The sequence below is a fragment of the Amphiura filiformis genome, chromosome 7 (assembly GCF_039555335.1).
Source record: "Amphiura filiformis chromosome 7, Afil_fr2py, whole genome shotgun sequence".
In the NCBI taxonomy this organism is placed as follows: Eukaryota; Metazoa; Echinodermata; class Ophiuroidea; order Amphilepidida; family Amphiuridae; genus Amphiura; species Amphiura filiformis.
Genome location: NC_092634.1, coordinates 30,537,795 through 30,559,873, shown reverse-complemented (window position 1 = coordinate 30,559,873; position 22,079 = coordinate 30,537,795). Strand labels below are relative to the sequence as shown.

General features: G+C 37.3%; 2 protein-coding genes across 2 annotated transcripts; one reads left to right on the top strand and one right to left on the bottom strand.

The window, feature by feature from the left end:
* Positions 1-106: 106 nt before the first annotated feature.
* On the bottom strand, positions 107-11,032 carry LOC140157009 (creatine kinase U-type, mitochondrial-like). Its single transcript, XM_072180064.1, has 8 exons — positions 10,929-11,032; positions 5,313-5,718; positions 4,649-4,864; positions 4,217-4,401; positions 3,368-3,491; positions 2,563-2,697; positions 2,116-2,241; positions 107-442 (listed from the first exon to the last, which is right to left on the bottom strand). Exons 2-8 carry the CDS (start codon positions 5,679-5,681, stop codon positions 335-337), a joined length of 1,263 nt encoding a protein of 420 aa, XP_072036165.1. The 5' UTR covers positions 5,682-5,718; positions 10,929-11,032; the 3' UTR covers positions 107-334.
* A 1,251-nt stretch (positions 11,033-12,283) lies between these two features.
* Positions 12,284-22,064, top strand: LOC140157007 (creatine kinase U-type, mitochondrial-like). Its single transcript, XM_072180062.1, has 8 exons — positions 12,284-12,416; positions 16,473-16,868; positions 17,263-17,478; positions 18,052-18,236; positions 18,719-18,842; positions 19,214-19,348; positions 19,751-19,876; positions 21,126-22,064. The coding sequence occupies exons 2-8, from the start codon at positions 16,506-16,508 to the stop codon at positions 21,228-21,230; spliced, it is 1,254 nt and encodes a 417-aa protein (XP_072036163.1). The 5' UTR covers positions 12,284-12,416; positions 16,473-16,505; the 3' UTR covers positions 21,231-22,064.
* Positions 22,065-22,079: the final 15 nt, after the last annotated feature.

Below are 22,079 nucleotides of genomic sequence, written 5' to 3'. Positions count from 1 at the left end.
AATAAATCAATTAATAGGCCTAATAATTACAGCAAGTTTCCCGATATGTCAGAGGTCAAAGTGTCCCAAAACTGCTTTCAAAAACCGAATGTTACAATTTTGTTGAGATATATTCGCATCTCGGATATGAGCAATGGCCGATTGTAATAAACAAAAAATACAATACCATTATCCATTCATGATATACACGTATGAAATAAGGAGGTAGCAAGTTTGTTTGTGCTTTCAAAATGCACCTTGATCTTTCAAACATAAGTTTGACAAGACAGATAAAGACCAATTTTCATAAGTTAGACAATATCACAATAAATTATATTACATTTTGGTTATAAATTTATTTTTTTGTGGGTAAGAGGTCATTGATAGAGCGTCCTTTTTCCAGTCGCTTCTCAATTGTGATGAGCAGATCTAAGCCGTCAATGAGAGTCTGGACAAGCTGGACCTGTGTATGAAAAGAACAAAAAATGGTTAAAATAAACCTGCAGATAAAATATAATGATATAGGCATATGAATAGCATTTTTAAGTTTGGGAAGATTGCAAAGGCGTCGTAAAACTTAGGCCTATCATGCCTATGGGCACAAATTTAGTTGTTATAGTGTTTGTTTGTTTTTTCAGTGAGACCATTTTAAGGTTGTCTTCGATTTTCCCTAAAACTAAGTGAAATATGTATTTCCAAACGTTGTCCTCTGTCTCCTTTTCGGTGGCTATACCGCCCCAGCAAACACAAAACGTTTTCGACATCATTCGCAAAATGTTATAAAAGGTTGTCAGAAAACGTTTAAATGTCGGGTTATATAAAGGGTATATTAAGAGTATAAAACGTTTTCATAACCTTAAAAACTTTTTTGATTATCAAATGCTCAGCAAACAAAAATGTTTTACAGAAAACGTTTAAATGTCGGGTTATATAAAGGGTATAAAAACGTTTTAATAACATTCCAAAAACATTCTTGAAAATTGATACAAAACATTCTAATCATAATGTTATTTTGGGGTTGAAAAAATATTTTGCGAAAAATGTTTGTCCAAAATATTTTCAATAACGTTTTAAAAACGATTTCATGACCTTTGTATAACCCGACATTTAAATGTTATTAAAAGGTTTTGAAAAAACATTTTAAGAAAATTTCTGTGTTTGCTGGGTTCAAATATTTTAACATAATGTTATTAAGTATTGACACAATATTTGGCAAAAATGTTTGTAAAAATAGCTTACAATAACATTTTTTGAAAACATTTAAAAATATTGTTGTAGTGTGTTTTCATACAAAACGTTTTAAAACGTTATCATGACCTTTATATAACCCGACATTTTAATGTTATTAAAACGTTTTTACCTAAAAAAACCAAAAGCCAAAATATAACTTATTTAAAACGTTTTTAAAACGTTTTTGTGTTTGCTGGGGCCACGGCGATCTATGTTGTATGGAACCCCGGGACTGGAAAATCAACATTACCATCAGACTTGTACCGAATTATTACAAGGACTTACAGGCGGACTTAGCTATCTATATAAGCAAATCCCTCGTCATTTTCTTTTTGAGAGAGAAAGGAAAGGAAAAAAGCGGAGAAAGGTGGAAAGGCTAGAAAAGTGAAGAGAAAATGGAGACAACTAGAAGAGAAATATAGCAAGGGAAGGAGAAAAAGTTAAATTGCACGTAATTGAGTAGACCCGTGCCAATAAAAATCGCAAAGCCGGCCCGGAATGCTGGGTCAATATAATTCTTGAGCAAGCTTGCGATTATTTTAGGCCCAAGTCGGCTATTATACACTGCCTTTTTTTACTACTAAGTGTTAGTACTGTTACGGATATAGAAAAAAGTGGGCGTTTGTGGCTTCTGTCTTGAACCCCCGATAATATCAAAATTGTTCACTAAATGGCTTTAATTGTGTCATCATTTTAAAAAATACTCTCCAATTTCTGAGGGCCACATCCCAGACACCCTCATCGCATACAAATTTAGTGGACGAAGTGTGGTTCGGCATGTCCGAAGTGCAACTCTTTATCAACAATACTACCCAATTCATCCCATTTCACAAGCAAAACAGACCAGCTATTTGATCTCAAAAGTTGCCTTGCCCTAACGTTGAACATCATCCCAAATTTACTAACCTCGGATTTTCCTAGTCTGTCGTTGTTTGAAATATCGAATGTATCTCCTACGGCAGCAGTATCAACGCCGCCTGTACCTCGCTTCTGAAGACGTAGGGACTTCAGAATGTCACCAAAGCGAGGGTCCTGTAAGATAATAATGACAAAAAATGAACGGTAAGGATTATGGAGAATTATACCCAAATCGATTAGGCTTTGATCATCCATAGCTTTATAGAAACAATTTTGCAGGCCTATAGCTATCAACGAATTTGCCGTCGATTTGAAACGGTTATCGAGCGATCGCCAGGATCTGACTTCATCAGGACATTGAAACCCTGTTGCTGTACTCATTCAGTAAATCCTCTGTTCTTCCATGAAGACCACGTGAAGTGTTCATTCCAGAACACCCAACCCTTCCTTTGTCTTGACGTAGCCCTATAACTCATAGAACTCTGGAAATATTACCTTGCTAAGATGTGGGATCTTCAGATGGACACCAGCTCTGAGTCCTGTTCCAAGGTTGGAGGGGCAAGTAAGAATGTAGCCGAGATGCTCATTCCACATGAACTCCCAACCTTTCTCCTTGATCAAAGACTCGACCTGTACAAAAATGGAATGCAACGAGAATGTTAGAATCAGAAGTGAAGATATTATTGAGAACAAGAAATGTCTTTAAAAAGAAAACGAGGCGTTACAAACTGCACTGTAAAAAGAATAAAGTTTGTATTATGCTTGTTGTGATTAGTTGGTTGCACTTATATATAGGGGAGACGGGGGCGTGTTCGCTCTATTTTTTCAGTCATTCACCGATCTACAGGACTTACGTTTTCATGTTTTGGAGTGATTTATTTTCACCCCCCGGAAGCATCATCGATCAGGCCAACTTATTAAGGGATTGGATGTGATGGAATGAACTATTCACAATCACTGAATGATATTCGCAATGTCCAGAAGATCAGATTGAATTAAAAAAATAATGAATATTCTATAAGCTTCTATAATACTACTTACAAACGTATGCACACTGTAAAAAATAAGCCGGTGTATGTGCAAGCTGTTGGCAATTATAGTGTATACATTTGTTAAAGCTCAGGGTGCATGCTGCCCTTAGCTCTCTTGACATTGTACTGCTATGTTGCATATTGATGAGGGGTGATATTCCATTTTACATGGTGCATTTTATATCTGAGGACAGGGTGCGTGAAAGGGTTAAAACATGCAATTGTTGCATCCTATTGTTGCAAAACATGTTTCAAATACTATAGCTTACATTATTAAGACCACGGCAGAATCTCTCGAAGACCCTCTTCATGTTGCCACCTTTCTCCATGGAGATGACACGGGTGTGATCCTCTTCGTTCACCCATATCAGGAAATTCTTATCTTCGTTATGCCTATGGACATGGATAAGTGATTATTGTCAAAATTAGTACTTAGTGAAACGAATGTGTTTTGGCCAACATGTTTTTGAGGAACGCACGTACAAATATATAGGATTTTAGTGGTGTTGCCAGAATTGAGCCACTAGATATAAAGACTATATTAAAGCTCAAGTTAGTCAGGAGATCAAGGAGCAGATGTTAGGCCCTACGACGAGCAGATTTCTGAGAACCTTCACTACGATTATCATGACTATGCCTCCTTTTATTTTCTGATATAAGTTTATCCCCAAAACATATTTATTGGTAGCTACATCCGAGAAAAAGAGATAGAGAAGCGACACTCTGTACAAACTGCCTATATCATGCTATACAGCAGTTGAAGACATGCAATTCGCAAGCGTCGTCGCCGGCCAAGTCTTACTACGAACGTGTAATGAGAAGATACCATAGAGTCCTACATAGAGATCTGAGGAAGAGACGGTCCGAATTGACCTAGTGACCTATAATTTATTAGAGAATCACATTTTTAGAGTATAAGTCCGCCCACCGCTGTCAATCATTCTAATGAACAAATGAAACAAGCTCTGGCATTCTGGCAATGACGTAATCCTAATTATAAATGAGAAAATCACATTGTACATGTAACTGTCTGCTGTACTTCATGTCTTCCAACAAGTGCCGGAGTGTCGCGGCCCTGGCTACATTTTATCGGATTAAGGTTAAGTGATGCAAATTACCAGATGCCACGAGCGTCAGGCCAATCACGAGCCATACCAGAACACGTGAGTAGAGGAGAGACTGGTTTGTCGAAGAGGAAGTGATCATCAATGAGCTGCTGTTGTTCCTGATCTGTCATTTTGCTGAGTGGGTAGTAACGGCCCTTCAAGTCACCGCTGAGACCGTTAAGGGCATCGACAACGACCTGTAAAAAGTTAACACAATTACAAAGACATTGATGTATGCAGGCTTCGTTCGCTAACTTATTGTCTGAGAACTTTTAAAAATGATTAGGGCGTGTTTTCATGTCAAAATATTGAGGCAAATCTCAATTAATTTATTGCTTTGAATTAAACTTGCTTAAAATGATTCATTCGCGTTATGTTCGATGTCTTTGCTTTAATATTTGTCACTCGAAACTTTTCAAATCATGTATCGTCTACATAACGTACCCTCTCAACCATTCTTCTCTCTGCTCTGTCGCATGCTGGTGGAAGACTAAGTCCCCTGACACTGCGGCCGGTCCGGACACGAGAAGACAGCACGTATTTTGGATCGAAAACGCCACCCTTGATTTTACTTGCGTCTAAATCGGTGGGATGTTTGTCGTCTGGTCCGTAGCCGTTGTGACGCTCGTCGATGACGGGGTCGAAAATTTCCTTAAAGATCTGTAAGCAATTATATACAATTTTAACTTCACGATCAAAAGTACTATAACGGTAATCTAGACTTAATAGCAGTTCATCAACCGACTCGCTTGTTTGATGCCTGAAATCATATTAGTAATTGTGATGATAATGGTGCGAATTATAATAGGTTTAAGGGATCAGATAGCAACATTTGCACAGATTTTTTGTGGGACTTTTTTTTATGAGAGCACATCAGAGATATCGAAATGCATTGTGAATACGAGCAATGGCCTTGGAATTCGCAATATAATGTTATGGCAAATTATTCAAAATTGATATTTTTGTCATATAACAGTCATCAAAGTAAACTTTACAAATCTAATAACTTATCTGGCCCGCGGGCCGCCTATTGAGAACCCTTGGTTAAAGCCTAAACATGAGGCACGACACATAACAGAATGTACGTTTAACAACAATTACAACCCACCTCATATGATTCCTCGTCACCAGCAACCATGCCTACGGTCTTGATGAACGGATGTCCAGGGTTGTCCACTCCTGTCTGTATGCATTGGTCCAAAGTGTAGCCATTCGGCGTTTTGCGGTGGACCAGTTTACCGTATACCGCCGGTGTCAAATGAGAAGCCATTACATTGTTATGCTTGGATAAATCCGGGAAGTTCGCCGACGGTGGGAACTGGCTGCGAGGGGTGTCACTATCCGCAAACAAGCGTTGGCCCTGGTAGTAGGTGACCAATCCGAATCCAACTGCACCTGTAGCTACAGCGGCTAACGCCAAAGGGTTTTTAGCCTTGCTGCGAGCCGCCGACCAGATCGATGCCATACGTTGAGCCATTTTTGATTGGTTTTAAAGATGGGGTGATCGATGGAACCTGCGCAAACAAAAATAAGTGGGGACAAAAGTTATAGGTAGGCTATACTCCACACTGCAACTTTGATGTTTCAGAACCATATGACTTGGGGATGATTTGAAGTGATCTCCACTTGAGTAGTCATTCATATAGCTATTATATAAAATATGTAAAATAGACAAGTTTGGTTTATTTTACAACCATTGGTTTCACGCACACTTCATGCTTTAGCTAGCACGGTGGCCGAGCGGAACGGGCTCCGACTCATAATCGGAAGGCTGCGGGTTCGAGCCCCGGCGACGCCATCGTGTTGAACCCTTGAGTAAGGCACTTTATCTCGATTTCTCCTCTCCACCCAGGTGTATAAATGGGTACCGGCATTCTTAAATTATTGGAAGGTACCGGTAACAGACTCGCTGTGGAGGAGGTGTAGCGATCCCCCTATAGCAACATTACATGAAGGAGTCTGGCCCATTCACCAATGAAAGAGAGATGGGCACTCCGATCACTGTTTTACTTACTTTTTATGCTTTACGTGGCGATCATCAGACAGGTTGAATAAAAAAGAGACACGTGTATGTAACAGCAGACAATTGCATGCTTTTGACATGGATTATGATCTATGACCCGATTGACATGGTCTGGCGCAATGAGACCAAAGTCGGCAATAATGGAATTGAGATATAGGCAAAAATAAGGAGCAAAAACACACTAAAAACACAAGAAAAATAACGCATAAAAAGTTCATAACTTTACAACCATGTATACCAAGAAATGTTGGGATTTTAACAATGACTGCTCAGTGCCAGAAGAGTGTAAGTGCAATAGCTGCCCTGTGAACATTTGGTAATTTATACACAGAATATTGTACTCATCTACATATTGCAGCTACACATGGCAGCTATTGCGATTACCCACTTCTGGCACTGAGCAAGTAATGGAAATGATAATCATGCACTCAATGTTCAAAATTTCCGACTTTAGTCTGCAGGTCAAATTATGTGTCAAACGATGTTATATGCAACACTGCACGGACACCAAAGTAGTCCGACTAGAAGGGCATGTTTTTTCTTAGTTACCATATTTCAAACATGCCTTAGTTATAGGCCAGTCAAAATATAAAATCTCCCACCACTACTTGTAACAGAATCCATCTCCAAAAGCTCACACAAAATTATCAAAGTCCTCTAAAATCCAATTAGTGGAACAGTGCCTAATTTGCATACGTCCAAAATGGCCGCTTATGCAGGAGGTGAAATTTAAGAGTTGGTCAAATCTTGTTAAAAACCATACCCGTGTATTCCTCTCGTCACAAGGATTTAGAAAAGGTATAGTTTGACATATCTCCGATGTACAGTTCTTGAGTTATAGGGAAAAAGGTCAAAAGTCAAAACTTGGATTCCATGGACATTGGACAACATTTTTTAATTCTCTGATTTTGATTTTTTTTTAAATGGTCTCAGATTGCTCCGCTTGCAAAAACATTTAAAAAAAGAATAGTTTGCCATATATCAGGTGGTTTGTTACCTTGGTAACATGACAAAAAAGATCAAAATCCATTGAACTCTGATGACCTTAACCTATTTTATGATGTTACAAAACATCCAATACAATGCAACTGTTCTCATTTTAATTCATTTCTGCCAAAGGAACAATAAATGAGACCGATTGGATGAAAATTGGAGTATTTTTCGATAAATATTGTGGACACCTGTGGCCCTCAAAATTTGATCTTTGACCTTTTTGTCTATAACTCAAGAACTGTATGTCGGAGACAGGTCAAACTGTACTTTTATTCTGAATTATGATGAGAGCAATACTTTCATATGATTTAACAAGATTTGACCAACTTCTAAATTCCACCCCTTGCATAAGCGACCATTTTGGATTTATGCAAATTAGGCACTGTTCATTGGATTTTCGAGGACTTTTAATGTATAACTTGCATGTTAATATGCTTTTTGAAATGAATAGTGATTAAATGTAACCCCTTATTTTACTTAATTTGACAAGCCTAGTATTAATGGGTCTGTAGAGGCAAAAGATTACCTTGGTACATAGACTTTCACGATTCGTCAATTAGAGATAAACTAGTTGGTGATCAGAGTCTGAGTAAATAGTCTAACAACTAAGAAAATTTCGTTAAACTACACCAAAGTTGAAATGATGACTCACTTTTAAGGCGCGTCAGAGGGGACCATGACTTAGCACATATGAAAAGGTTAGACTACAAAAACGATTCTCTTATAAATGCATCTACGCACAGTTTCCACCTCGATACACCCGAGCACACAGATATATTTCCAAGCACAGCGAGTCTAGCCTCTACGCAGTCTGTGATATTACTACGATCGAGTGCATAGCATCATAAGAGCTGTGTGAGATATCCAGTGGAAAATAGGCATCTGTGATTGTTTTTTGTCAAAACCTCAAGTGTTCCCTTCATCCAATCAATTTTTTTTATATCGAACGAAAGCTAACACTTCCCCCTAAAAACCCTTTATTTTTCATTAGGCCAACAGATAACGCAATGCAATGTTTATAGCAAGACGAATGTGGTAAATCTGTTGAAAACGACCTATCCCAGCACAATTTTTGACCAAAATGTAGGTTTTAAAAGTCAAAACCTCAAGCGATCCTTACAAGTTTTCAAAATTTATGTCAGTAAATGAAAGAGCACACTTTTATTGTCCATATACTAGCTTCATTTTAATGAGCAATGGCCAATTCTCTTTAAATTGCAAATCTTGTGTAAAAAGTTACTGATTTCGCCTGTTTTGTCATACGGTGACCAAGGCCAAAGTGATATGACACTCAAATGAATTTTGAGGCAAATAAAGCTGACACACTAGAGGAATGGTATGGGTTCTATAACGACGATTCTCAGGCTTGAAATAAGAGGTATCATTTACGCCTAGTGCGCCTCGTGTGAATGATTTTCTTTAGAGGAAAACGCCCAAAACTTTGGTTTTACAGGCCAACTAAGGCGTTTCTCTTTGGGTCTTTTACGAGCCCATTGAGGTCTATTTTCTTTGTTTGTATGACCCATTAAAGTTCAAATTCTTTACTTTTTTCGTTGCTTTTTATGGTCCCTTCATAAGGTCTCTTTCCTTTTTCACTACCACCCGTAAAAGGAAAAGAAAATAGTGGGCACGTAAAAAGCACAGTAAAGGAGATCCCATGTATTAAAAATACAGCAACTTTCCAACTTTCTGATATAATGTTTCACTTGAATAATTATGTTACTTGTTTTGCTTTAGCCACAATGAACATCCTTGAGATCGAAATCGAAATACGCTACTTTTGCACCATTTCAACACATTTTCAAGTCGTATGTCCCTCGGCTCATTATGCGTCTCAAAGATCGGAACAAAATGGCCATGCGTGGCTGTGGATTCAACCTACCATGGCGATTTCTGCCAGATATCGGGGCGATGACACTGTGGGGGTGGGGGCAAAATCAACAAATTTGGTCCAAAATTGCCGCAAAAAGTGGACATTTACGTAATTTTGGGGGTTTTGCTTCAAAAGTGTGGGGGGGGGGGGCAAGAAAAATAGCGGCGGCCCTGAAACTGGACAAATATGACTCTGCCTCCTCACTCGCCTTAATGCATTTAAATTATGGACTTTTGGACTCACATGGAAAATGAACCCGGATGACTCGAGATATTATACTATGCTGGATACCCCAACCTTTGAAATTGATTTTGATAATAGAGTTCAACATAGTTCAATATCCCTTCATTACCTCGGGAAAAATATATATATTTGAAAATGTATTTAAATTCAAACAACGCTATATATTTTCTATCGATTTAGCAATATTAAAAAACAACCAAGCGTCTGTATCAATAATTTTGGTATATTCATGAATATTCAACACTACCAAGATGCACCAATTCAATAGCTTTCCATTCTTTAGATTGATTTGATCGACTCAACTATTGAATATTTCTGCAGATATATGAATAATGAAATAGCGTGCCTTTTAATTGCTGTGAAAATATAAAATGAAAGGAAAGGAAAAGCGAAATAACAGATACTCGAAAATAGTTATTTAATTGGAGCATTTTTATTAAAACAAAAAAAACAACCAAATATTTAATTTTTTGCCCTAGTTGTGATAATTCTTATAGCATTTCTTTGTCGTAAATTTGGAAATAACATTAACACTTTGTACCAGTGATATTACCAGAGAACATGTCTTCTCCGGTTTTACTTAAAAAGTTGTGGGCATAGTAACTATTATATCTCATTATATATATATAGCTAGGCAAACTTTTGCATTCTTAGAAAAAAAATGTTCTTGAGCTAGTTAAACCTTATGGTCATGCGAAGAACCAGAGAGGTTCTGGGAAGGCACAGCACAAAAGAACCATTTAGACCTGAAAAAGTTATGCAGATGCCAGAAAGAACCCTTTTGGAAATCTTTCCATTTTTCAAGAACCATTTTCTCTTGCAGGGGCGTAGCCAGGGAGAAGCAAGCTGTCCCACAGAAAATTTTCAGGGATAAAATGGGGATGTCAAAGAGCTAAATGGGAAAAAAAATGGACAAATGGAGACAAAAATTAGCCGGGCTTTTCCCCTTCACACTAACATCTTGGCTACGCTACTGTTTTTGTCTTGAGGGTAGAATTAAGAAACACGACAACATTTTTTTCTTTCTAAGAGTATGGGATCAAATAGCAATCAAAATGAGAATGAAAACTAAAACGTCATCTGTATGCAAGTTCTGTTACGTTAAATTTAAGCTTATACATGTATACGTATTAATAGAGCATATCATAATTATTATAACTTAAGATAACATGATAACGGGTGCGTACATATAACACAAAAAAAGGCAACAATATCTGTGGTCGTTTGGAACTTCATCCTCTCAGGAAAAGAATAGTTATAATTTAGATCAAAAATAGATTTTAAAAATGTAACACTGAAAAATAATGTCACTCTAAGAACCCATCAAACAAACATGAAAACTGTTTTTTTCCCTATAACTTGGTTATTTAGGCCTATATATCATGTCTCGCATGTAGCAGGTTCATAACTAATCAACATGAATGTAGGATTCATAGGCCTGTATTAATTTCATTTTTAAGTGACACCTGCAACAAGTAGATTGAGACAGTGCTCTGACGTCAGAAACTACATCAAAATATTAATTTTATAAGCTAATTTATCACGAAACAAATCATTTTAACATTAAAATAAGTTCACTCGTATCTTCTTACCTGTTTGCAACAGCTGATCTTCTCCGTAGCTGGACGTTGGAATCAACCAAACTAGCTTCACGCCGATAGCTGGACGCACACAGATATCGATTGATTGATTTTTATTCGATTTAAAATTCAATATACAAATGATAATGATTAGAACAAAATATACAATTAATATACAGAGATAATAAAGAAAATGCATTAAATACAAGTTTAATATGGAACAATATCATGTACAAAAAATAATTACCACACGGGTAGGCCCCCAGCAAACACAAAACGTTTTCGACAACATTCGCAAAAGGTTATAAAATGTTGTCAGAAAACGTTTTTAACCCGACATTTAAAAATGTCGGGTTATATAAAGGTAAAGGGTATAAATAATTTTCATAAAATTCAAAAACATTTTTTGATAACCTACTGTAAATATTTTAACATAATGTTAGAAGTATTGACAAAATATTTAACAAAAAATGTTTGCAAAAAATAGCTTCCAATAACATTTTTGTGTTTGTTCGGCCTATGCTCCCCCGGAGAGATCCATGTTTTGGGACCTCACAACTCCGAAAGACTCTTGAATTTGACCAAAACAGAGCTAGAGCATCATTTTTTCAGTCATTTCAATGACACGTCCCAGCAAACACAACACGTTTTTAAAATGTTTTAAACGGGTTATATTTCGGGCTTTGGTTTTGGTAAAAAGGTTTTAATAACATTAAATGTCTGGTTATAAAGGTCATAAAAACGTTTTAATACGTTTTAATGTTTTAATATTATACGTTTTGTATGAAAACACATTGAACAACATTTTCAAAATGTTATCAAAATATTATTGTAAAATGTTTTTTGCAACATTTTGGGGCAATATTTCGTCAGGACTTATGTCAGGAAAAATGTTATAAGGCCCCATTTTATCCCTGATGTTTCATTTTTTTTGTTTTGTTTTGTTTTGTTTTCTTTCTTTTTTTTGGTTTGGGGGCAATCAATCAAACAAGCAAGTTAGCAACCCGGGCAATCAATCAAGCGAAATATCAATCAAGCAATAGCGGATCGATAAATAGGCCAAAGTATACGCATACTTTTTTGCAGATAAATAAATAAATAAATAAATAAATAAATAAATAAATAAATAAATAAATAAATAAATAAATAAATAAATAAATAAATAAATAAATAAATAAATAAATAAATAAATAAATAAATAAATAAATAGGCCTAAATAAATAAATAAATAAATAAATAACATAATTATCTTGTGTGCGTTTATGCGGCGCGCGCGTACAACAATGAGTTGATGCGGAAAACTGACAACGATTCGCGTTTGACACATATCTCAAGCGCGTCACGCATTCCGCTCATCACGCGTCACTATGACACAGGTTTGTGTTCCGAGAACATTTTTCTGTCGTCCATCCTGCTTGCCTGGTTTGTCCAACATCTCCACGGGAAGCTCGTGCGGGTGGGTTCTGAACGTCCATCTACGTGGAAGATCAGCTGTTGAAAGTAAGTAAGATAACTGAGTGGAATTATTTTAATGTTAAAATGATTTGTTTCGTGATAAATTAGCTCATAAGTGTAATATTTTGATGTAGTTTCTAACGTCAGAACACTGTCCAGTTTACCTGTGCTCCCGCCTGTGCTGTCACATAGCGACCTACAAATTGGAATTTAGTAGAAATGCGAGACATCATGATCCACCTTGTCAACTGACTGCATTTTGAATATGTCACGTACACTATTATTAAAAGAGACAGCTTCAAAAAGATAAGCAAGTATTACAAAAAAAAAAAATGATTATATTTATAAAAACAAAGATATTTTAAGTGGTTGATTTGATTAAGTTGTCCTCTCAGGAGAATCCTTAGAGGTTCTAAAAAGAACCAAAAATGGTTCCAAAACCGTCGAAAATGCCCCCAAAAATGTGATACGGGACCGTGTTTGGACTTGGTTCGTTTTAGAGAACCATTATTTAAGGTTTCTCCAAAAGTAAAGAACCTTTTTTAGAGATTTAAGAGGAAGGGTTCTCCTGATAAAAAAGGTTCTATTTTTTAGATCCTTTAATATTTTTTAGACTTTTTAGAGTGCATATAACCTTGTTTTGCTGTTTGTGTTTGCTTCCAGACTAATTTACCTATACTATAGAGTATTTTTTTTACAATTTACAATTACATTTAAAATTATTTGTAATTACAATATCATTATTAGTTATTAGAATCTATCTGAAATTTCAAGTCGTGTTGAAAATTCAACTTCAAAGGTCAGAAACAGATGCAGCATGAATGATAGCGATAGTCTATAGACTCGACCCTAACCCTATAATATATCTTGGGCCCTGTCCCATTTAACATTTAATGTGAATGAAATAAAGTTCATTGATGTTCAGCAATACTAGTATACAGTGTCACAAAATGATTAGGTCTAGTTGTAGTAGTCAATGTGACGGCATGAATTTTGACGTTTTACTTGACCATCACCTACATAATTAGTTAGATAAATTAGATAGGCCTAAATAAAATTATTTTCTCAATATCACTGACACTTCATGATTTCCAAGTCTCTAGTTAATTTAATTTAGGTAAATAGAGCTCTTTAGGCCTAATTTAAACTTTTATATAATTTTTCCAAATTTGAAACTACAAAATAGCACCCATTTTATGATCGGCCACCACGGGAAAATGGTCGATAAAGGCTCAGGGATCTAATTACAGATGGTACAAAATTATTTGAGTGAAATAAAAAAAAATTATGAGAGGGTAGTGCGGGAGCAATTTTCTGGAATTGATATGGAATGCCCCCCCTTTAATAATTATCCTTGTGTAGAACTCGGACAGTTTCCACTGTTGAAATATAGCAATGTCTTCCCAAGACAAAAATTGTAGGGCCCTACATTAAAAAAGTTTTCCAAACTGTTTTCCCATGACTTTAGCAGGCTAGTAGCGACGCATGGCTCACCGGTACTGCTATTTTTGAGACAGGCTGTATTCGGAATACCAATGCTAAAGATAGTCTGATAAACGTAAGAGAAACGATCTACTGCTAACAGTTAAGGGTAGACGAGGTGTTGTTGGTCGAAGCAACCAAAAAAAAAATCGATTTTCATTCTCTAGATCAATAAATTATTGACAAATAACACCTTGATGTTTTGCAAAAGTTCATTCTACAGATGATATAATTTGAAAACTTGCTTAATTTATTGTTGTTAATGAGTTATGTACATTTTACAAAAGTGTTGTTGTTTCAGCCCTCTTTACAACATAACTCAAGAACCACAGGACCTACAAAATTATTTCTGTGATATTTGAATTCTTCTACACGCTCGCAAGGAAATGAGCAATGCAATTTTTTTTTTTTTTTTTTACCATTCGCAAGATGTTGTGAACTACCAAATCGCATCACTTTAAAATAGTGTATTACCTTAAAGAGATACACACAGTCATTATCATTTCGACATTCAAGACCAACTTATCGAAATTAAACGAAATGTTCATTGATTGCAAATTAAAAAAAACGACTCTGCTTTTGAATTGGAATTGAAACTGCTGGCTTTATGATTCTTTAGGATAAAGCACCCCAAATTGAATGACACATGTGCCATTTTTAATAGAACTTTTAATCATTGTTTAGTTGTGTAGTAGGGCCTATGAGTTGCCACCATATATACACGGGAGGCGGTATTGTTCCCTTTTTTACTCGAACTTGTGAACTGCAGTTTGGTTTTCATTATTTTTTTTAGGATGTCAAAATTGAACATCTTTTTTACTTTCAAAATGACTGTCTATCCTATCCCTAATCCCTTTCAGCAAGTTCAGTTACGTCAATTACCACGGGCAACTGTCATAGGATTGTTGACATGGTTGACACACCAGCACTGATGGCCTGTAACTCATCAGGGCTCCGCCGCCGACTGGGAAATCCGCATTCTACAATGTGGAAAGGTCACGATGCTCAATGTTCGTCTACTGCTGATAGCAAAAATTTGCATGTGACTGGAAGTATTTTTGGCATTAGATTCGTCCGAAGTTCCATTCACACTTCAGTTTCAGTAATATTTATTTTTTCATTTGAAGTTTTGAACTTTCTTTACCCAGCGTAGATCCTTCAATGTCAAACATTAATTTCCAAGGGTGCCCTGCAGTTTGAGAACAAAAAGAATAAATTTCGTAAAATACAAATTCTTTAAATGGTACATGCATGTGAATAAATAAACATTTAAAATTCAGATGAAAAGACATGTACGATCGTTATAATAAAATTTGTTAATAATTTTCCAACCTGATTTGTTGGCATATTTGTAACGTTTAGGCCTACATATGTCCCATGAAACTTACACTAACTATTAGGCCTACTTCCACTGAAGCTGCTAGCAGGTACGACATGATTTTAATATCGAAGACCAACCCGAGACCAACGGTAACCTATAGCGGCCCGCATACAAGTTTGATATCAGTGTTGATTTTCCAAGTCCCGGTGAACCGTATAGTACATTCTTGTAACATACTGTATAGGCTTTGTGTATACCTTGTGCACACATTAAGTGCACTCGTGAGTCGTGAGTCGTGTGTTGTTTGAAATTGAAATCATTATTTGGGTAGATTTAAATTATCGGTCTCTAAGAATATAAAAAGGCCTACAGTCATACGGGGATTTAGTGTGCATCCTGAGGACTCAACCCAACTTTTAGCTTCCTTGTAAAAAAATGTTAAAGATGTCAAGATGTTTAAAAAAAAGATACTGTACTATATAGTCAGATTCGACAGTAAGACACCAGTAGGCTGAAAGGGGTTACCAGTTCTAAACAAAGCTCTATTTTGATTGGTTTATTCAGATGATTATTTCATGTGATTAACCATTCTGAGGCATTGTAACAAAGGCATCGCCCATATATTGTCCACGTGTTGACAGCATTTTTACTTTAATAAGTACTTGCAGAATGTTTATAAGAAAAATGAAAAAAGAAAACATCAAAAAGTGACATCAAAATACTAGTCTCAAACAGAGAATTCGCATAGCTACCAGTGTGCCGCTTCAGAAAAACGAACAATGTCATAGGCCTAATTATTTGCCTTCTTTGATTAAACAATGACATATTTAATCAAAGAATTATTCCAATATCTGTGCTGCGACAGTGATAACTCTCCTACAACAAACTCATAAACTTACTTAGAATAAAATGTAACACAGTTGTAATTCTTGAAATTTGGGGCTGTTCAATTTAAATCACTTCTGTGACAGCTTTCCTTAACATCCTCAGTAGAGTATAGGCCTAAAGGGCCATTCCAGTTGAAATCCACACACCCCTATGGAAGATACGTCCTTAATGTCCCACACATGGGGTGTGAATTTTAAATGGGGATACCTGAATGGATGACTCCATTCAAAATTTACACTCCCTGTGTGGGAGATTGAGGAGATGCATTCCATAGGGTGTATGGATTTCAACTGGAACAGCACAATATGTAACTCTTCTGCAATTTTTTAAAGTCAAAACATGCATTGTGGTGTAAATCATTTTCTTTTCATTTCCAACAAATCATTTACTGTTTATTACATTTTGTCCAGGTTCCATCGATCATTACCACAAACCAATACAAAATGGCTCAACGCATTGCATCACTCTGGTCGGTGGCTCGATCCAAGAACCCTTGGACGTTGGCTGCTGTAGCTACGGGTACAGTCGGATTGGGATTGGTCACCTACTACCAGGGCCGTCACTTGTTTGCGAGTTGCGACACCCCTCGCAGTCAGTTCCCAGCGTCGGCAAACTTCCCGGATCTATCCAAGCACAACAACGTAATGGCCTCACATTTGACGCCGAATATATACGCCAAATTGGCCCATCGCTCGACTCCGAATGGCTTCACCTTGGACGAATGCATCCAGACAGGGGTGGACAACCCTGGACATCCGTTCATCAAGACCGTAGGCATGGTTGCTGGTGACGAGGAATGCTATGAGGTGGGTTGTTGTAAAACCAAGGCCTATTCACAGTTTTTTTTTTATTAACAACGCAAATCTATGACAAAATCCGCTGGTTTGCGAGCTAGAAATTAAGGCGAGCTATCGATCGATTAATGACGGTTATGAATAATTCATACACATTCAGCCAACATTAATTATAGCAATACATGATTTGAGATGCCATTACATTTTCTATTCACGCACAAAATTTTCGTCAATGGTAAAACGTATTTTATGATGTCTGGCGTCATGAAGAGCCCATGATTCGTACAATCACCTCTAAATTATTGTGTATGATTTCAGTAATCCATTTCAAACAGGTCCTCTTTCAAGTGTAGTATATTATGTCGGACTTTATCGTGAAGTTAAAATTTCATGTCATTTTTAACAGGTCTTCAGGGAAATTTTCGACCCCGTCATCGACGAGCGTCACAACGGCTACGGACCCAACGACAAACATACCACTGATTTAGACGCAAGTAAAATCAGGGGCGGCGTCTTCGATCCAAAGTACGTGTTGTCTTCCCGTGTCCGGACCGGTCGCTGTATTAGAGGACTTAGTCTTCCACCAGCATGCAACAGAGCAGAGCGAAGAATGGTTGAGAGGGTACGTTATGTAGACGATACGTGATTTGATTAATTTCGATTCTTTTATGACAAAATTAAGCAACGACATTGAAAATAACTGGAACGAATCATTTCTAAATGCTAGAACACAGTTCAACTTTTGATCTTCATTTTTGCCTAATCCTTTGAGCAAAAAATGGTAGCAGAAAACCGAAACTCGCAGCTGTGAAAACCAAAACGTTCAATGTAGAAACCCGAAAACGCAAGGGAAAAACGTTGGACTTTTAGTAAACATTGGTTCGCCCCAAGTTCGTAGTGGCGTAAATTTCGATGGGCGCAGTATCGAAATATGGCTAGCGTAAAACCGGAAGTTAATCGCATAGAGCGTACACGCACTCACACTTGTGCACAAGGGTGGTTAGTCGGCACGCTTGTAGCGAAACCACAACAAGAGCACCAGTGGTGCTGTAGCTCAAACCACAAAAATGTATTCACGTCACTGCCGAACTTCAGGTGAACCAAAATATAAACTTCAGACTTCTCGTGTCTGGGCTCACGTCGGCAAAAGAGGCCCGCGTGCATATGCACTGACCGTTTTTTCCAATTTTTGCAGGTCGTTGTCGAAGCTCTCAACGACCTTGGCGGTGACTTGAAAGGACATTACTACCCCCTTGGCAACATGACAGAACAGGAACAACAGCAGCTCATCGATGATCACTTCCTCTTCGACAAACCAGTCTCTCCTCTACTCACGTGTGCTGGTATGGCTCGCGATTGGCCCGACGCTCGTGGCATCTGGTAAGCCCCCCCCCCCCACACACACACACAATTCTAAATTCGCAGTGGCGTGCGCAAAATGTGCTGTCTAAATGTAAAATTGTGAATTCCACTCTTTCAAGGAGTTGAACGAAGGACAACCCGTTTTTGTGTGAAAAACACTCTTAAATGAACGAAAGTACCTTTTCTTTAGGCAATATTAACTCTTTTTAGAGTGTATACAGACTACTTTTTTCAATCCTTTTAAGAGTGAAATTTTTCCACTCAAAAAGGGGTTGTCCTCCATTTCACTCTTTGTTCCCACTCTATCCACTCGGTGTACATTTTAGAGAGTGGGGGAGGGAGGGGGGTCACGGCCCACACTTAAATTGTGAGTCAAGGGAAATTTTTCATTCGGGGGAATTGAAGATTTTGTCAGATTGGGTGGGGTTCTCAATTCTAACTGATTATCATGGGACTAATACTAATTTTGTGGATCACATTTTACCGATTTTTTTCGCTAGGCACAACCAAGAGAAGAACTTCCTGATTTGGGTGAACGAAGAGGATCACACCCGTGTCATCTCCATGGAAAAAGGCGGTAACATGAGGAGAGTCTTCGAGAGATTCTGTCACGGTCTTAATAGTGTAAGATAAAAAAATATGCAATTTTAAACATTTTAAATATACGCTGTGAAAATCGTAGTATCTTAGCAAAATTGATTGTCTTGCAATTTAATATTAGACATGATGGTCTTCAACAACGGGAAACATATTATCCCCAGACACTGAAATATAAAAAAACGCCTCACACCAATTTTGTGAAAAAAATGTGACGTGCACTCTGAATGCTCGACTGACATAGAATGAGTCCTTGGCGACAATCTAGCGCTGAGGGCCTGGCCGCGAAACTATCACGTGACTTCACTACGGAAGGCAATTTCAGTCGCGAGATAATTTTATGTTTTATTCGACGAGCGAATTAAACTGCAAAATTCAATCTCTCTCTCTTTGTGCAGGTCGAGTCACTGATCAAGCAGAGAGGTTGGGAGTTCATGTGGAATGAACATCTTGGCTACATTCTTACTTGCCCATCCAACCTTGGAACAGGACTCAGAGCTGGTGTCCATCTGAAGATCCCACATCTTAGCAAGGTAATGTGTCCAGAGTTGAGAGTTATGAGCGAAGACAAAGAGTTTGAAACGAACACTTAAATGGGAACTTGTAGCTTCTAATCTTAAGTTGTGCTTTTTGATTGAGCCTGGTCCCATCAGGACCAAAGTGTTTCTCCTCACGGGACGATCACATATTTGGCCGTTCAACGGAGAAACATGCGGGGTTCAGAGTTAGTTTGACGATCATCTTACCAAAAATAAATATTCTCGCACCTCGTCAGCAATGACAGGCGAACTGTGTGTTGATTACTTCATCCACTTCTGGCGTTTGCAGTATGTCCAGAGTCTCATCTCTTTTGGTGTAGGCCTATATATAGTCTCAATTCCCCACTAATAGTTCGAAATTCAGTTCCATCACTTCTTATCATTATTATTTTACAGGACCCACGTCTTGATGAAATCCTTGACGCCATGCGTCTTCAGAAGCGTGGTACAGGTGGCGTAGACACGGCTACTGTAGGAGACACATTCGATATTTCAAACAACGACAGATTAGGACGCTCTGAGGTTTGTACATTCATTCATAAAATGGGCCTATAGTATACAAATATTGACTGCTATGAGGGGCATGGTTAAAATTATAGGCCCAAGGTGATCTCAAAACCATGACTATGCCCCGAGGCGTAGCCTCGGGGCATAGTCATGGTTTTGAGATCACCTTGGGCCTATAATTTTAACCATGCCCCGAATAAAAAGCAGTCAATATTTGTTTTATATACCAAATCTTAAGATTCTTGTCATCTGTTTGGTTAAAAGCATCGATTTTGGGAAGAGAAATTAATAGTTTCAATGCGAATGGCACACAGATTACAATCTGCGTAATTATAGCGCGTGAAAACATTAACGCGTGCGTAATATCATTTTACGCTGGGAAAAACGCGCAGTTTGATCGTGACGCACGTGACCGGTCCATAGTTCATTTCCATGGACCGGTCCATAGTTCATTTTGCGGGCATAGTTAATTCAATGACTGCACTTTCAACCAATCAGATGACAGGAATCTATATATGAGGTATATAATTAGAAATATGTCAGCTGCTATAGGCCTAAAATGCCTATGGCATGCTCATATACCTTTGGACGGCGCTCAAAGGACAATTTTCAAAACAGCTCCCCATTTCATCCCTGGGTAGAGAGGGTAATGAAATCATCTTATTATTATAAGCCTATCAAAAACGGTCCATATCGCAAAATCTGCCCCGTGTGTTACCCATATGCTATGGTAAATCCGCCATTTATATCACATACCATTTTTTGTAAATACGCGTCAGAACGATCCCGTGTAATCCAGTGCAAGTCTGATATCAACGTTGACTTTCCAGTCCCGGGTGATCCCTGCATTACCACGCGCCATGTCTCAGATGTGTGTCCGGAGAGGAGCAAGAAGCCCGAAAGATAGCGCCGCTGTAATCCTATGAAAATAAAAATCCCTTTAAAAAGGGATGTGCTGGGACATGGTTGTTCACATTGAGTAACTTTATATTTCTTTTTATTAAAAAGTCAAAATAATTTGAAGTGCAAAGATTCGGTTGGTTCAAACCACAAAATCAGGCACTTTTTCCCAGATACTGATGATTCAGTTGGATTCCATAAAACAGTTCCATTCCAATTTGTATACTTTTATGCTCTTTATGTTGTTACTCCTCCAAAAATCACTTTGCCCACGAAATTATTCTTCAAGCTCTGTAATATTTTTAGAATTTTAAGGGTTTTTTCGACAGATTTATTTTAACCACTTTTTTATTCCTTCATACAGGTCCAGCTTGTCCAGACTCTCATCGACGGCCTTGACCTGATGATCAAAATGGAGAAGCGACTGGAGAAAGGACGCTCTATCAACGACCTCATTCCACGAAACTAAAAATAATTCATAACCAAAATTAAATATTTTTATGATCAATATTGTCTAATTTATACTGAAAAATCAAGGTGCAATTTGAAAAAGCAATGAATATATAAACAAACAAACCTGTAAACCATCTCGTTTATATCTATTGCAAATGGGTAACATTTCATCTAACTCGGAATTTAATGGTAGTACTTTTGTTTAAAATACTGCTTACATCTGAGTTGGGAAAATACCGCAACTATATACGTCAATAATATTTGTGTGTGAATTTTGTCAAATTTTCGTGTACAAGAAACCGGCAACATCTTTAATTAAATAAATCCAGTGCAAATGATAAAATTCCTGTGACTCGGATGCAGTGTAGTGCTGTTGTTTAATATTTTTAAATTAAAATTTCAAACGACTATCGTAAAATTTCATTAGTACGCACATGTGCCAATTAACGATTTGCTCAGATAAGAACAAATTTTACAGTAGTAGTAAAACTTTTTTATCTTTTTTCTTTTAATTTACAAATATCAAATTAAAAGGAAAAAAATGAAAAAGTTTAATAAACCACCGTAAAAATTTGTTGTCTGAGCAACTCGTTAATAGGCACATGTGCGTATTAACGAAGTTTTACGGTATTCGATAAAGTCTGAGCTGAGGAAAATACCTCAACTATGCAACCTTATTGTTTCATAATTGTGTGTGAGCTTTGTTTTAAAATGTGTGTATCATTATGTAAGGTATCGCACTTTTCAATACCTGACTTAGTTTTACATCTTGTGACCATTTGTAGGTGTAATCATTGATATTGAGGTTGATGGAACCTGAAATCGGCATAGAGAAGAGAGCTAATAAACATGTGTGACAAGACTA

Excerpts from the sequence above, each read along its gene's own strand:
- LOC140157009 (XM_072180064.1), bottom strand. The coding sequence starts at position 5,681 with ATGGCTCAACGTATGGCATCGATCTGGTCGGCGGCTCGCAGCAAGGCT. Across the intron at positions 2,242-2,562 it reads AGATCCCACATCTTAGCAAG|GACCCTCGCTTTGGTGACAT; the intron begins GTAATATTTCCA and ends ATTATCTTACAG. Across the intron at positions 443-2,115 it reads ACAGACTAGGAAAATCCGAG|GTCCAGCTTGTCCAGACTCT; the intron begins GTTAGTAAATTT and ends TTTCATACACAG.
- LOC140157007 (XM_072180062.1), top strand. The coding sequence starts at position 16,506 with ATGGCTCAACGCATTGCATCACTCTGGTCGGTGGCTCGATCCAAGAAC. Across the intron at positions 18,843-19,213 it reads TCTGTCACGGTCTTAATAGT|GTCGAGTCACTGATCAAGCA; the intron begins GTAAGATAAAAA and ends CTCTTTGTGCAG. Across the intron at positions 19,877-21,125 it reads ACAGATTAGGACGCTCTGAG|GTCCAGCTTGTCCAGACTCT; the intron begins GTTTGTACATTC and ends TCCTTCATACAG.